We start from the raw sequence: 17,259 nt of genomic DNA on the forward strand, positions 1-17,259 counted from the left end.
CACAAGATCACAAGCGAGGTTAGAGACTTGCATGTCTCTAGGCCAAAGCACATTAAGTCAGCAAGACATTTCTTCTCACCCACCACTTACTGTACATGCATCACCAAGGGAACATAATGTGTAATAATTGCTCTGTGTTATTTCACAATGATTTGCCAGCATCCCACAGGCACCACATTGGCATCATGATGATGCTAGGATTCGTGTTTACCTCTCGACCTGTGTTTACATGTGCAAGAACATTCAAATATTGATCAGAATTTGGTCTCATTCTTATTTTATGTAAGCACTATGTAAATGATTTGCCATAGCGAAATTAAGCCAATATTCTTGCTTGTGGAAATCTGAATAGGGCACCTTGCATACGGTATTCCTGTAATGATCGGAATTTGTTCACCTTATTCAGAATATCCACTACCTTAACCAGAAAATGGACATGATGTTCCTTTAAATAAGCTCATGAATCTTTTGTATTGTTTTCTTCATAGGCTCGAAGGAAAGAAGTCTTCCTGCAGGAGCGATATGGACAGTTCAGTCTGACAGACCCATTCCTCGCCCTGCAGAGAGACTTTGAGTCTGGGACGGGGTCGAAGGACCGTAGGCCTGTTAGCGCAAGTCCCATTACTGTGCTGGAAGCTGTTATGGCCCATTGCCGTAAGATGCAGGAGAGGATGTCTGCCCAGCTCTCGGCAGCTGAAAACAGACAGAAAAGGGTAAGACCTCAAATTGTGTGTTTAATTGTGAATATGTATATAGAGCAAGACTACAGAAAGGATTGTGTGTGATTTATTCCAAGAGTATTTGCATATTCTATCTGAAATAAGTCTGTAGGATTACCTTGACGTAATTAAGTTTGCAGTCAGAGGTTTGCTGAGGTGTTCCTAGTTATTCTCGGAATATACTCTAGTATGCAATGTGTACACCTGTGTGTGTCTTTTTAGGGAGTGTGTAGTAATGTGTCTACATCATCCACACTGAAACTGTTCTGGCACAAGTAGTGACATGAAATCAAGACTTAAATGCAAAATCCACTTTTTCTAACCTCCCTATAAGCATAGTACATGTCAGAAAACAGTAAAAAAAGAGAGTGCCAGACACTCAGAGCAATGACGGTATAAAAAGAAGAAGAGGAGGTGTTAGAGAAGGAGAGAAATGGATGCTAAGCTCTAAAACACTCTGCCAAACACATTCGTAAATCTATATCTCACAATCTGAGCTGGTGCTACAATGACTACAAGCTACATGAAATCAAATCTGGCCTTGAACTTTAAAAACACACACAGGCGTGCTTCTTCCAAGTGACCCCTGGCCCATTGCTGCACACCATTTCTGCAGACCAGATATCAGCTGTGTCCACCATCTCAGTGGCTTCAGTTGTATTTTAGGAGTATATATTCTAAGATACAGTTTATATATAGGTACATAGCATGCGTGTTTACTTGTTACACTGACACTAAGAGAACTGAGCTCTCGGTTCCAATAATAAACACTTGTGCTTGGTTGTTATGGTGACAGTTCTCTTATTGCATTGGTACTGTTGTTAAATGTAACAGCTATTATATATAGTACCAGTCACAATGAGGAAATGTTAAATTATGTTTATGAATAGTATAAGCTAAAATAGTTGGTGTGTTATCACCCAACTACTATGATTTCTGTCTGTTTCTAGCCACTTAATGTGTCTTATTATTTCAAGCAAGTATTCATTTATTCATAAACTAAGCATCTTAAATCTGAATACGAGTTAATTGGTAACCTTTCTTTCCTGCAAGCAGTGTATTGCTTGTCCTCAGCAGATGGTAGTACTGTGTCCCCCTTTTTGATATTCAGTTTCTTATTAATTTTCATATTAAAAACAACTGATACCCCAAAGGTCAAACTGCTTTAACACATGATTGATGTGGTCAGCTCAGCCAGCATCTTAGCACATGAGTACTGATCCCTTGACCTACTTTACAAGGGTGCAACTAATGAAGCCATAGTCTCCAAAATAGACGTTGGGGTTTATTAATAGATTTTAAATGTGTGGCTTAGAAAGCTTAGAAAAACACTACAACTAATAAATTAATGCAAATGCTTCATTAGTGGAGTTTAGACATAAGCAGAAAATTATGAAAAGTTATGTGGTTAACATAGAGTGACCTCTGATTTGGGGACATTTGCTCCAAGTACTAGATTTTAAAGTCACTTTCAATGCATGGTTTACTATCATTGTCCAATGGACTTGTTTAATAATGAGTGTCTTGCTTTACGTGTGTCTTATCTACTCTCTGCGAGTCTCACATTTGCCTTGCTGCTGCTGTGTCTAGCTTGAAATGGAGAAACTGCAGCTGCAGAGCCTGGAGCAGGAACACAGGAAGCTGTCGGCTCAGCTGAAGGATGAGCGGGAGAAAAACAAACACGTGGTGATGTCACTGGTGCACGAATGCAAGCAGCTAGCAGCTCGTGTGGTCGAAGAGAACCAGCGCTTTGAGGAGCTCTCGTCCCGCACCGAGCAAGACAGTCGTTCCGTGGGACGACTGGAGGAAGAACTGGCATCTGAACGGCGCCGTAGCCAACAGATGGAAGCGGAGATGGAGAAGCAGCTGGCCGAGTTTGACACAGAGCGAGAGCAGCTACGGTCCAGGCTTAGCCGTGAGGAGATGCGTGCTGCGGAGCTGCGAGCTGAAAGTGAGAAGCTCCGCCAGCAGGTGGAGCAGCTAAGAACTGAGCGATGCAAAGATGCCCCACTACTGCCTTCTGCCCCAGCGTCTGCCCCAGTTAAACCCAAGACTGTGGCATCCGTGGCTGTGGGCACTGAGGCAACTGTTTGCAAGACTGCCTCCTCTCAGACAGATTCACCGCTGGAAAATGAAGGAGCTAAGAAGGTGCCACTTTCCATCCCCGTGAAGCCTACGGGTTCCACTTATGCTAGCATGAACCTACCTAAGACTTCCAGTGTGGGCCGGGGGCTACACCACGGAGGCTCTCAGGCAGAAAATGGAGGAGAGGGTCAAACGCATCCACATGGCTCACATTCACCTGGTGTGTCCTCTACCTTGCCGACTGGGGTCAGTCCACGTGTCCAGGCGGCCCGTTACAAATTCCAACCCTCTGCCTCGGAGCAGGACCAAAATGGAACCGCTAACCAGAGTCCTCCTTCCCGTGACCTGTCCCCAACAAATCGAGACAACTTTGCAGCCAAACAGCAGGCACGCCACACAGTCACACAGGTTCTCTCCCGCTTCACAAGCCCTCCAGCAGGGGGGCCCCCTGCAGCCCTTCGCCCTGGTCTGCCACACTCCGCATCCGAGGGAGGACCCTTCACTGGGCGTTTGGGCCACCCCCAGATAGGCCTTAAATCACCAACTGTGGCCCGAATCGACAGGGGTAACCCACCTCCCATCCCACCAAAAAAACCAGGACTGTCACAGACACCGTCCCCTCCACACCCACCAATCAAAGTAGTAGGTGAAGCCAGCAGGTCCCCAGGAACAGGACTGGGGGTGGGCCTTGCCAAATCAACTGCCACCCCTCAGCTTCCACCAAAGCCCTCTTTAGATTTGGGCGGTACTGTCCCAGCCTTGACTGCGTCACAGGTGGGTGCTTCCTGCACTAGCTGGCCATGGGGGTCGCAGCCGACAGCAGCATGTGTGGAGTGTCCCCCTGTCACCACCTCCTCCACAGCTACCATTGTCAGTAGCCCCTCCATAAACCCACCTAGTCTTCCGTCCCATAGCCCCCAGCACCCGGGCAGCCCCCTGGCAGCAGCATCAGGTAAAAGGGTGCTCCATTCTTCACCCTTGCTTTCACTGCTTCTCCTCTCTACTCCCCTGCTTTTCCATACTTGATGTACTCCTCAGTAAGTTCTAGCAGAGGGAGACATAGACTTGGAGAAACCGAGAGAGGAGTATTCATACACTACTAGGGTTACCTGCACAGTACTTCAACGTAACAAAGATTTGTAAGATTCTCAAGGGCACCTACCCATGTCAGGACAGTTTCTTGACTTCACCAAAGCACTTTTAGATACAAATAGGTCAGGTTGACCCTCTCTTGACAAAGCAGGTCTCTAGGGGTCTTTCCTGTAACCCATTCTGAAGCTGATGCCAGAGGCTGCTCTATCCCCTTTCCTCCCATTGACCTTCAGCATGGTTCTGCCTTTCCTGTGTTCCACCATTAACCTGTTTCCCACAATGTCTTATACTAACCACTCCACTGTGTTCATGCACCACCTGTTTCTTTGTTTCACCTACTGTAGAGAAACTTGAAACTTGTGAATGTGGTGTTATTCTTTGCATTTTTAATGTTTAATCCCATTGTTTCAAAGACATTCCTGGACAGCTAACCCAGTATATTTGTGTTTGTCAAGATCTTGTACTTAAATAAGTATGTCTCTCTGCATTTGTCCTGCACAATGGTATTCCCTTCTACATCTACGATATACCATTGATGTCCTTATTGAGTACTGTAAATTAATATCTTAGAGCAGAGTTGTCCAATCCTGCTCTTGGAGAGTCAAAGTTTAGCTCCAACACACCTTTCTGGAAGATCCTGAAGACCTTGAGTAGCTGTAAATTTGATTTGGGTTGGAGCTAAACTCTACAGGACAGTGGCCCTCAAGGAGCAGAACTGGACACCCATTTTAGAATAAAACAATACCTTCCAGCATGGATTAGCAGGAATGTCCTTGCTGATCCGGCTGGTTAGTCTAGATCAGCGGTGGCCGAACTTGGTCCTGGAGGGCAGGTGTTTTGCAGAGGTTAGCTCTACCTGAACCAGCTAATCAAGTTCTTACTTGGCATGCTAGAAACAGGCAGGTGTGTTAAGTAGGGGTGTAACGATATGCCTAGGTCACGATACGGTACGTATCCCGATATTGGGTTCACGATACGATAAAAAAAAAAAAAATTAAAAATTAAAACATGAAACTGAAAATCAAACAACAGATTTATTTTAAAAAAATAAACAAATTTCAATAGCTTTCTTAGTTTTACATACAAGGTCACATTTTAAGGTTTAATAAAAACCTTCTGTATTAAAATTAACAACTGATAAGATCTATCTGTCACTGAATTTTTTTTCTAAATTTAACATGATAGTGATAAAATTGTCAAGATGTCAAATTCTTTAAACCTGCTAGCGATGCAAGATTCTATATGTGTGCGAAACAGAGTCCTACCCGACGGGTGAACCGCTAAAACTGACGTAACGGTGGAATAATATTTATCTGTCAGGTGCAGTGCGGGTGACATGCACAGGTATTTGCTCTTTGGACTCAATCCGGTACACGCTGACGCTGCTCTCAAACAGTCCCGTGCCTGTGTCCGCGCTCTGTCTGAAAACCGTTTAAAAGCCATTTCACATGGGACGCGTCAAGGGGTGGAATCTCTGTGCGGCTGCCGCTTTCTCTCATAGTGAAAGTGTTTTGCGGTCGAGCTGGTGTTCGCGACGCGGTCTCGGGGTAAACGTATTGCAAACAACAAGGTCTCATTTTACTTTACAAAAACAAAATAAATGAAACGTAATGAAAATACTATGTGTGTTATTTGCTATTTGTCATTTTATGGGACAATGACTAGTGTGGTTTTCATGTCAGACACAGTTTACTATGACATTTTACACATACTTGTATTTTTACTGCGCAGGCTATACTACACACATTTTCTGGATTTTTTTTTCTTTATTAATAGCCTTTCTCCGTATTTTATGGATCATACAGCTCCGAAATGTTGCCATACTGCTGACTTAAATGAGGAGGGAGGGTCCGCAATCTCTGGGTTGGTTGCCATGTTTCCTCACGTTCTTCTTCAACTAGCTCAACTTTTGCAGGCAGGCGTCACATGATTGGAAAGGTAGTCACGGGGTGTGTCGCGATTCTCCCTTATTACACCGCGACACAGGATCGTGGATCTGAGTGTTGCGATTTCGGTTTCATATCGCGTATCGTTACAGCCCTAGTGTTAAGGCAATTTGGAGCTAAACTCTGCAGGATAATCGGCCCTCCAGGACCAAGTTTTGGGTGAATTGAGTTCACGACTCTTTCCTGCAGAGTTTAGCTCCAACCTTGATCAAGTTCACCTGCCAGTAACTTTCTAGTAATCCTGAAGACCTTGATTAGCTTGTTCAGACGTGTTTGATTAGGGTTGGAAAGTGGACCTCGAAGGCCAAAGTTGAAAATCCCTGGTCTAGATGGTGACTGGTCAAACAGCATGGTCTTTCTTGTAAAGTATCGCTCGTTAAGCTAATTACGATGTCTGGTGGAGACACCAGTACATCCTACGCTGGTGACCAACATCAAAAACACAACATATGCTGGTCTTTTCAGCATGGTAGCTCCAAAAAAAAGCGTTGACAAAGATGTCAGTTACTGTAGGTAGAGTTTTGCTTTGGTATGTAAGCCAAATATACGAGACAGCTCCAACTGCAGTTAGATTTTCCCCTTGGAAACAGTGTCAGTAGCTTTAGAGTTCTCTCACATTTTGAAATACCACCCTGTCTCTGCAGGCCTCTTCATAGCTCTCTGAGAGCTCCAGAGAAAGACAATTGTAACGCCAGTGAAAGCAGAGCAAGTATTCCAGCAGAGTCTTCCTCTTCATTGTCAATAGAGACTAATCCACAGGGTAGCTCTGAGAGTTGTCAGTAGCTAGCTGTCATCGCTAAATGCTAAAAATTAGCACTTTTCTCCCTCTCTCTGCAGCCACTCAGCCATGGCAGTTCTCTAAGGCTCGTCTGCTCTCTCTGCCGCCCGTTTTAACCCTGAAAAAAGCCAATAATCTTATGCTTTCCACTGGACCTCAATGAAATGAGCCTATCTTTCTCACTTCAACTCCTTCCACTAACCGAGATAAACATAGAGAATCCCTAGAGACTAAGCTATTTACAAACATGCCCTAGCATTAGCAATCAGATACTAGACTAGTTACATCAACACTCTTAAGATATGTCATTTGAATTATGTTTTCATCATTGCCAATTAGCAGGTAGTATTTCCTGTGCTTTGTCAAAATTCATCTGTTTCTCTGCTGTAGTTTCCATCTTTCTAATGCTGTCTAATTGACGTGTCTCACACAATCAACTCCATGTTTAGAATGTTTAGTTTGACTGACACAATCTGTGATGCGTGACTTGGATTAATTTACCATAAACTGCCTGTTGCCTGATTTCATTTATCCAGTTGGGTGTTGTCTTTTATTTGACTATGTTTTTAACCTGATCTAAAAACAGATGAAGTTGACTTTAGCTTTTAAAAAAAGGATCTGATTAGTAGGATAGAAAGGTGTGAATTGCAGAATTGCAGATTCACTCTTTAGAATAATACTTTTCCAATGTTGTGCCAAAATGTGTGTATCGCATAAACATTTACCCTTTGTTTTGACTGAATTTGGCTTACTTCGCATTTCCTCTCGAACACAAATTTTGTGTGTTCATCTCTCTGGAGAGTAATTTGGTTACTGGACTACAAAATAGTTGTCTCAGTCAGCACTGCGCCAGTGGCAGTGGCCTTAAATTATTTCTGAATGACAAATGGAGTCGTTCTTCTGGGTAATGTTTTGGATCAGAGAACACATTTTGACACAACGCAAGCACCCTGCCTCACTAGTTACTGCTGTTGCTTGAACCCTCCCAGGCTGGTGTCCCTCCATAGTCCCCTCGCTAACCTGCGGTGACCCCGTCCCCCTGGATGACGGGCAAACCCTTCTCCTCCAAGCTGCTTCCCAGGGAAATGTCACTTTATTGTCTATGCTGCTTAACCAAGATCCACTATTGGATATTCATCACCATCAACATGAATTAACCTCTGCCTTGATCTCTGCTGCTCTTAATGGACACACAGGTACGTGCTGGGCAGATTAGCATTTGTATGCATAAAAATACTGGAAATTTTCTAGCTATATATAGCTATTTGCTATATATTATTATGCAAATAATGTGTTTTGTCTATTCTATAGACTGCTTAAATCTGCTGCTGACTTCAGGGGCATCTGCTGATGCTGTTGACGAAACAGGATTTACGCCGTTACATGCCGCTGCTGAAAATGGTCACCATGGGTGAGTCCTCTGTTCACAATTCCCTCTCTATTGTTTTTTTAACTCCTTTATTGTTTTTGAAAGAAGAGATACTTTTGCGCCTCTTATTGCATTGACATTCTTAACAGCAGTGGTGTGTGGTGGTATTTCAACGACCTTTTATTTTAATCAAATGTAAATTCATGTCCCAGTCACATTTTCTTGGTTAAATGAAAATTAGCCAATTATTTACTCACCCTCAAGCCATCCTAGGTGTATATGACTGCCTTCTTTCAGACACATCTAATTGGAGTTATATTAAACATTGTTCAGGCTCTTTCAAGTTTTATCATGGCAATAGGCGAGTGTTTCTCTTCAACAGGTCAAAAACTTCTAATGGCTTGAGGGTGACTAAATAATGGGCTAATTTTCATTTTTGGGTGAACTAACCCTGTAAATAAACATTACTTAACACTATCATAAAAATAAAAACAAAACAATTCTATTTTATATGTTTACATTAACAGTGTAATCAATACTCTCTTTATTAAAGCCAAGTACAAATCTCATCAAGTTAGCGTTTTTTAGCTTTTTACATTCACTCCAAAATAATTACTCAAAGCAGTAACAATTTAAACAAAATTTTGTATTTGTGAACTTATGTTGAGCTATTCTTTTTAATAGTTAATTTTTTTGTTTAATTTTTCGAATCAGTCATCAAAGCTTGGTAAATATTGGTCACAGACATGGATTACTGATTACTAACTAAAAACCTGATTACTTACTAAAAACTCCCACAGATCATGTTTTCAGGTCATTTCAAGTCTTATTTTGCTTTATTAAAGTGGTTATATCTAAGTGAGTTGTTTACTTACTTTTTTAAATTAGTCTTCCCATTAACAGCATTATTTTGTTAATTTAAACTGATTTGTGAATGTGGAAATTATATCGTGATGGAGGCATTGCCTCCTCTCACGTGACTTTCCCCCATTCATTCTCAGTTAACCTCAGCAAACTCTCTGCACGCTTCAGGGGGTCTGTTAAAACTCAGTGGGCTCAGGGGAGGTGGGAAAGACACAGACTCCCGCTGTAACTTTACTGCTAGTGTCGCTGTTGGACGATGTTTGTTTAGAAAAACAAGTGGTTTATACACATTTTAATGTTATATTTTGTAATTCTGGCAGCATTTTGTTTTTGTACTACAAATTTCTCATCCAATCTTTTGAGGAGGCACTTCTTTTAAAGCCGCATGTAACAGGCTTGTTTAAAAAAATCCCTTTGCTTTAGTGCATTAAATGATTGACAGGTGAGTAGGTGGAATGCATCAAGACAGATTAGCCTTTAAAAAAAATGTGATGTACACACATGCTTGTGACTACCTCAGTATGTGGATTGAGAAACCAGATGGCAAAACGTTTTGGCGCTTGTATTTAGCACTGCCCAGTTACACGATTAAATTGTGTGACCAGGGTCTACACAATTTTATGTCTCTAATGTGTTTCTCTACACAATGATACCAATCGCAGCTTCTCTCTCACATTGGTAGGTGTGTGCGAGCTCTTGTGAAATGTGGAGCTGATTTGGAGAGGGAGTGTTCGCAAGGAAGGACACCTCTGTACCTGGCCTGTGAACAGGGACATGTGGAGTGTGTGAAAGTCTTGCTAGACGCAGGAGCGGACTGTTCACATGTCACGACTGTAAGTTTTCAGATCTGCACTGACACCAGTGTTGCAATGTCAATTACATTCTGTGTTTCTGAACACATTAGGAAACACTGCCCCTCTTTTCATCTCCATGGTTACCTTAACAGTTGAGCGTGGGTATTTTGCTGTCTGTGTGTTGCTCAGAATATAATTACGGCCCCTATTTTAGAAACACTTAATTATGCCCTAGATGTTTTCTCAGTTTGCTCTATTTTATTGGGCTGAAAAAAGAAAAAAAAAATCCTGGGAAATTCTAAAGGTCTATATTAAGGTGGTTTCTTCATTTCCTCAAAAAGAGCTGTTTTTCCTACCTCTTTACCCATTAAACATAAGTGTTTGTTGTTCATAGGACGACTGCACGGCTCTGCATGCCGCGGTCAGTTCAGGTCATGTGGGCCCTCTGAAGCTCCTGCTACCAGACTTGGGTGTCCCTACATCTCCTTCAGACCCAAACCAGGAGCTCCAACACCCTGGCAAACCCAAGGCCAGTCAAATTCTCAACCACAGTAACCAGGATGGCTGGACTGCTGCCCATATTGCTGCATCCAGGGGCTATAAGGTGACATGTTTGATTGATGTTTGTTTTTTCACACCTGAAAATAAGAGTTAAAGAAGAATGATAAACACAGATGGTGCCTTGCATGCTTACATACCTCCTGGTTCACAGAAATGCCTGGAGGTTTTGTGTAACCACAGTCAACAGGACATGGAGAAGAGGGATAAATGCAATCGCACCATACATGATGTTGCCACGGATGACTGCAAAGACCTACTGGAGAACCTGGGTAAGTATGGTTTGAGAGATGGAGCTTTGTACAAATGTGATAGTTTGGCCAGTTTAGCCACTATATGATAGTTGACTTATAGAGATAGTTTACCCAAAAATGAAAATTCTGTCATTACTTCCTCACCCTCATGTTGTTCCAAACTCGTAAACTTTCATTCATCTTCGGAACACAAATTAAGATATTTTTGATGAAATCTGAGAGCTTTCTGACCCTGCATAGACAGCAATGCAACTGACACATTCAAGGGCCAGAAAGGTAGTAAGGACAATGTATAATAAAGTGTGACAGTGGTTGAACCTTAATTTTACGAAGCTACGAGAATACCTTTTGTTGTTCTTTCTGGGCCTTGAATGTGATAGTTCTGGTGTTCTTGCTGTCTATGCAGGGTCAGAAAGCTTTCGTATTACATCAAAAATATCTTAATTTGTGTTCTGAAGATGAATGAATGTCTTAATGGTTTGGAACGACATGAGGGTGAGTAAATAATGACAGAATTTTCATTTCTGGGTGAACTATTCCTAGCAACTACAGATTTACCATTTAACTTTTGATTTCTACCGTACTTTAGACTGGTACATAGTGGCTGTACAGGTGCTCATGAGCTCACCGGAGCGACTTTGCCCTGTGGATCTCCTGGAGGATGCCTGCGCTGTTGGCAAAGTTACAATTCAGCGCCATACTAGCTGGGAAGAGTTAACAGGAAGCTTGAGTCACCTGTTGACCAGTCATCTCCAGCTAATTTGTGGGAGCTGGGAACTGGAGGAAGTTCTGGGCAGAGCTGACACTTTGGGTCTCTCTTCTAACAGCATGGCCTCTGTAGTTATAGGTAAACACATCTACATATTACAGTATAGCTATCTTCTTGTCTAGAAATTCAGATTAATGTGTCCATTTAAATAGTTTCTCTCCATAACTTTAAGTGTTCTGTGTTATGTTTAATAATATTGGCAATAATAATAATACAAATATCTCATGAAAATTCACCCCAAAACCAAAAGAAAATGTAAATACACTATCCTTTAAAAGTCTGAGGTTAATAAGATGCTTTTTAATGCTTTAAAAATGTCTCTTAAGATGACCAAAGCTGCATTTATTTGATCAATAATCCAGAAAAATGGTAATATAGTGAAATAGTATATAATATCTTAAAATGTCATTAATTCCTGAGATGGCCAAGCTAAATTTTAAGCAGCCATTACTGTCATTTCTAGTTTTAAGTTTCAAATGATCCTTCAGAAACCATTTGTTGCTCCAAAAACTTTAACTTTAATTATTAATATTGAAGTTTGTGGAAACTGTGATACATTTTTTCAGGATCCTTTTATGAATAGTAAGCTCAAAAGAACAGCATTTATTAGAAATAAACTGTATTGTAACACTGTAAAAGTATTTTTCATCACTTTAGATCAATTTGCCTTTAGATGCATCCTTGCTGAATAAAAGTATCAATTTCTTTTACAAAATCCCAAACTTTGGAATGGTAGTGTATATACAGTTGAGGTCAAAAGTTTACATCCCCTTTCAGAATCTGCAAAATGTAAATTATTTTATTAAAATAAGAGGTATCATACAAAATGCATGTTATTGTTTATTTAATACTTATTTAGAAAAGGGGATGTAAACTTTTGAATGGGGTAATTATTATAAATTCAACCATGTGGACTATATGTAAACATCTTTTATGTGAAATATCTTATTCAGGTGAGTACTAAATTAACAATAACATGCATTTTGTATGATCCCTCTTATTTTGATAAAATAATTAACATTTTGCAGATTCTGATAGGGGGATGTAAACTTTTGACCTCAACTGTAATTTGTATATTAATTTTAAAAAAATTTAATCACATTTTTATTACTCTAATGCCAAGAAATATATATTATTTGCCTTGTAAAGCACAATTTTAGGTATATATATCACTGTAGTGATTTTATATTATTGTCTCCAACAGAATACAACAGAATAATTTTCATTCTGATTTTTATTTATTTGTTGCATTTTTTGTTTTATGGTATTTGCAATGTCACAATACTAAACAGTTTATAGGGCATATTTTCAAATGAAATATGACCCGGACATTTCTTAACCCTTTCACTCACATATTTGAATGCACAGTGCAAAAGCAGCCATGATCGTTTCATGATTTCTTTGAAATGCAACCTGTAGCGTAGAGACACGTTTGCAATGGCTATTTATAGATGACCCCAGCCTCCTGAACAGCTGCAGTGCTTCCTGATTTGCCCTTGGTCACTATTCAAGTTTTAATTTCCCCACCTCAGCGATTTTATACTGCTGTTGTCATAGATGCAAGAAAAAAGAGACGACCAAAAATATATATCAAATATAACTGTCACTAGTATGATTTGTGGTATAAAACATCTGAATATAGTATGCAGCACTGCACACACATTCACACAAACATGCTATTATCCACTTGTGTAGGCTCTTCAGTAGTTATTCTGACTGTGGTTCTAGTGAGCGTGAAGTTAAAATGGCTCTTGTCTTGGGTGTTGTCCAACACCACAGTGGGCCAAGTAGGGAAGGACGTGGGATAGGGGTCTAACTGAGCTTGGCTCGACCCGAGGGTTGTCATGCAGGGCTGCTGAAAATAAACTAGCCTTCTCCAAGTTCTCACCTATCTCTTTCACACCCCTCCGGCCTTCTCCCTCTCTCTTTTGCACTCTTTCTCTCGACACTTCTTTTTTGTTTACACTCAACTCCTCCCTTAAGACAAGATGTTTCCAAACACCAAGAGCAGATGTCAAAATGAGGCGATTTGGCCTACAGAGAGCAACGTGATGACTATCTACTATTCCTGACACAAAACATGAGGAGACTGACAGACAGGAAAACAAGAGAGAAGAGGATTTGCACGATAAAAGCTGATTTATCATGGCTCTCAAGTTTGACATACAGTACTACTGTAGATGAAAACTGCTCCCATGACAGTTAGGATTACACATCCGTGTCTTTCACCATAGGCGGACACATAAATCTAGCAGATGTAACTCTCCTTCCCAAATGAATCCTCTTGTTAAACTGTGATCTTTATGTGTGTGTATTTCAGGTGATGCTGTATGGTTGCCAGGGCATGAGCTGCCTCAGTCTCCTTGGGACCTCGTTCGGAAGCGTCTGAGTCAACGTATTACCATAAATCTTAAAGGTGGGCTTTGCAGCCATTTTATTCAGTTCACAGCACTTTCACACATTAATTTTGTTACCCATACAGGTTAAACTGAAAATTCATTAAAATTACATTTTAAAATGTTAACAGTGAAAAATAGTTATTTTAAAATGTAACAATATTTCAAAATTGTGTGTTTTTTCTGTGCTTTTGAAAGGACAGTTCACCCAAAATTTTTTATTCTGTCATTAATTATTCACCCTCATGTCGATCCAAAACCGTAAGACCTTCGTTTATCTTTGAAACACAAATTAAGATATTTTTGATGAAATCCGAAAGCTTTTTGACCCTGCATAGACGGCAACGCAACTACTAGGGCTGGCAATAAATCGCTAATGATAATTATCCCGCGATATAAATTTTCTTGATAAACGATAACAAGAGTTCGATAAATGTTCAATATAATGTTAATGCGGCAAAGGCGGAACAAAAGAGCGCTAGTCATTTGAAGCATGCCCTTCGGACCATGTTGTGAGATCCAGTGTGAAGCGCTTGAATTCAGCGAAGAACACAAATAACCTGGTTTATAGCCAGATGATACAGCGCTGACAAACAGTATTACTCATTAGAACAATTTGTTTTTTAATTTAGTTTGTTAAAGAAGAATGCCTTTTTGTCATGTTCTGACCATAAAGAATAGTTTAAAACTACAATTAACCATCTGGTTTTTACAACTTTCACATCAGAGCAAAAATCTGCCTTAAAGGAGTAGTTCGCTTTCAGAACAAAAATTTACAGATAATGTACTCACCCCCTTGTCATCTAAGATGTTCATGTCTTTCTTTCTTCAGTCGTAAAGAAATGATGTTTTTTGAGGAAAACATTTCAGGATTTCTCTCCATATAATGGACTTTTTTAGTGCCCCTGAATTTGAACTTCCAAAATACAGTTTAAATGGCTCTAAATGATCACAGCCAAGGAAAGAAGGGTCTTGTCTAGCATTATATAGAGAGAAATCCTAAAATGTTTTCCTCAAAAAACATCATTTCTGAAGAAATGAAAGACACGAACATCTTGGATGACAAGGGGGTGAGTACATTATCTGTAATTTTTTGTTCTGAAAGTGAACTACTCCTTTAAACTTGGAAGAAATAAGAATTTGACATTTCTCGTGATAATCATAAATCTGAAAAAAATTATCTGATATGAAAAAAATATACGTATATTGTGATCATTTTTTGTCCATATCACCCAGTTCTAGCAACTACCAGATTCAAGGCCCAGAAAGGTAGTAATGACATTGATAAATAGTCCATGTGACATCAGTGGTTGAAGCATAATTTTGGATAAACTGAGAATGACTTTTTTTTTTGTCTCAAATAGAGATCACGGTTCTCCCACAATTCTGAACTAAACAAAATAATGCGTGACAAAATATTAATTACTGCAGTCTATTTAAAAGTGTTTCATTTAAATGCATTATTAAACATTTTAATACATATTTAAAATTAATATATTTAATTCACTAATTTTTTATATTAAAATTATGAAAAGGTGGTTTCAATGAATGATTCAATGACTCACTCATAAATACTTCACTTGTTTCATTAATGGATGAATCAGCATTTTTGAACAAATCTCTTGAATGAATGATTCAATGATGAATATTTTTTTAACAGTTACTTGTTTGTAAGACTTTTTCTTTCCATTCCTTGTCATTTAGGAATGAGATTGCGTAGATGTTTGAATCGAGATTGTAATTTTAGTAACGATAAATCGTGCAGCTGTACTACGAGAATATTTTTTGTGTGTTAAGAAAACAAAAATAATGACTTCATTCAACAAGGTTAGGAACAATATGAGGGTGAGTAAATAATTTCACTTGTGTGTGAACTATACCTTTAAATGCTTTGAATTTTAAAAAAATATCAATTAAAGCCTTGATGAACATAAGAGATTTATTTTAAAAACATAAAAATAACAAACCCCTAATATGCTGATTTGTTGCTCAAGAAAAAGTTGTATTATCAGTGTTAAAAGAAGTTGTCCTAATACATTTATTTAAGATTATTTAATAATTAAAAATAAAGAAATGCCAAGTTCTGTCATGAAACTCTAGATGGGCTTATGGGTTATTAACACAAACTGATCATTTTCACAGTATTAAACTAATTGGCACAAGCTGATTGGTTCATGTTGTTCAGAGGTCCTCTGAAATCCTCTACCTCCCCAGCTCCACCTGTATAGATCTGCTACAGGTTATTATATGCTATTTGGGCAGCAGAAGTATGTCTTAAATACTCACATACTCACAACGGCAAGCAACCATAACCAACAACAGCAGCAATTCAGCAGCATAGCAGATCAATTCCAAGGCCAAGTAAACTAACATTATTCATTACCATGCTTAAATTTTTCAAGAGTTGTCATGATAGAACTAATGTTAACAAATTAAACCTTATTGTGATGTATCGCCAGATATTTGTAAAATGTTTCAAATTGTGTATAAGTATAAAGATACGCTCCTCTGTGATAGACAGAATCAGCAGATCTCTTGGGTTTCCACGCTTTAATGAATAGCCACGCTGTCCTCCCCTTCATCACATGACGCTGATGTTTAGCCAGGCTCCAGAATATTCCATCTCAAGCAATGGCAGGTCAAAACAACTCTGTGAAGCCCTTGCTTAAATCCATTTCATGCAGATCTCCTGATCTCCCATGGCCTTTGTATGCTGTTTGATATACTGTGTAGGTTTGATTTGTGGCTCATGGCTGCTATGATTTTGCTTTCTGTCAGGCCTGTCAGAGTGCACTCTGGATGAGATGACGTACGACTCCCTGATCCCTCTACAGCTGCTGCAGAACTATGTCCGCCTGGTACGCTGACTCACTCTCCGAGTTTTTAGCATGTCTGAGTTAGACTGGCTGATCTTTAAAGTTTGGATAAAGAGTGCTGAGAGAAATGAGGCTTTATAATACCGTGGGACCAAAACAACATTCTTTGAGCTTCCACCACCAGTTTGCCACCTTGGGGCAACAGATACTATTTGTGTTTTAAAATGTTGTAATAGAAGATACATGCAGTCAACAAGCAGTAACATAAGACAACAAAACACCCTCCAAGACACACTTGAGTAGTCAAGTCTGCATAACGGCCTGCATAAATAAAATATTTGGCATGGATGATAAAACTAAGCTTGTCTGAATGAATAATATATGTGTTGTTGTTCATGATATTTACCAGTGTTGGTTGATGGTTAATGAACTCAACTCTGTTTTTGCTTGTGGTCAGGTGGAACAGTACCATAATGTCATCTTCCACGGGCTGGAGGGCAGCTTTCAGGAGTACATTGCTAACCAGATCTCTCATTATATTAAGGTAATGATTATCAATTGTTTAAAATATTAGTTAGTGTATGCATTTCAAGAATGTGTATGCACATGTTTAAGAATCACTTTTTAAATTTAATGTTTTTTGTAGGTTTTTAAATATTAAACACTGAATATATAAGGAGGCCTACATACAATATAGCTTAAATCCATAGTTTCATAGATGAAGTACATTGCTTCATTGATATATTCAAAAAGAATGCCTTTAATTGATAAAAGGTGACAAAAATGTATTTAAACAAAAGTAATAATTTATTTATATTT

General features: G+C 39.5%; 1 protein-coding gene across 1 annotated transcript in view; it reads left to right on the top strand.

Annotated features, from left to right (window-relative positions):
• The window catches only part of cttnbp2 (cortactin binding protein 2), a 58,363-nt gene that overhangs the window by 30,521 nt on the left and 10,583 nt on the right, over window positions 1–17,259 (top strand). The window contains exons 3-13 of the mRNA XM_073851010.1: window positions 489–713; window positions 2,310–3,756; window positions 7,610–7,816; window positions 7,932–8,031; window positions 9,536–9,686; window positions 10,042–10,251; window positions 10,360–10,477; window positions 11,049–11,306; window positions 13,549–13,644; window positions 16,403–16,482; window positions 16,898–16,984. Of these exons, the coding sequence (XP_073707111.1) occupies window positions 489–713; window positions 2,310–3,756; window positions 7,610–7,816; window positions 7,932–8,031; window positions 9,536–9,686; window positions 10,042–10,251; window positions 10,360–10,477; window positions 11,049–11,306; window positions 13,549–13,644; window positions 16,403–16,482; window positions 16,898–16,984 (2,979 nt within the window). The remainder of the gene's footprint in view (window positions 1–488; window positions 714–2,309; window positions 3,757–7,609; window positions 7,817–7,931; window positions 8,032–9,535; window positions 9,687–10,041; window positions 10,252–10,359; window positions 10,478–11,048; window positions 11,307–13,548; window positions 13,645–16,402; window positions 16,483–16,897; window positions 16,985–17,259) is intronic.

This window comes from Garra rufa, chromosome 11 (genome assembly GCF_049309525.1).
Source record: "Garra rufa chromosome 11, GarRuf1.0, whole genome shotgun sequence".
Taxonomy (NCBI): Eukaryota; Metazoa; Chordata; class Actinopteri; order Cypriniformes; family Cyprinidae; genus Garra; species Garra rufa.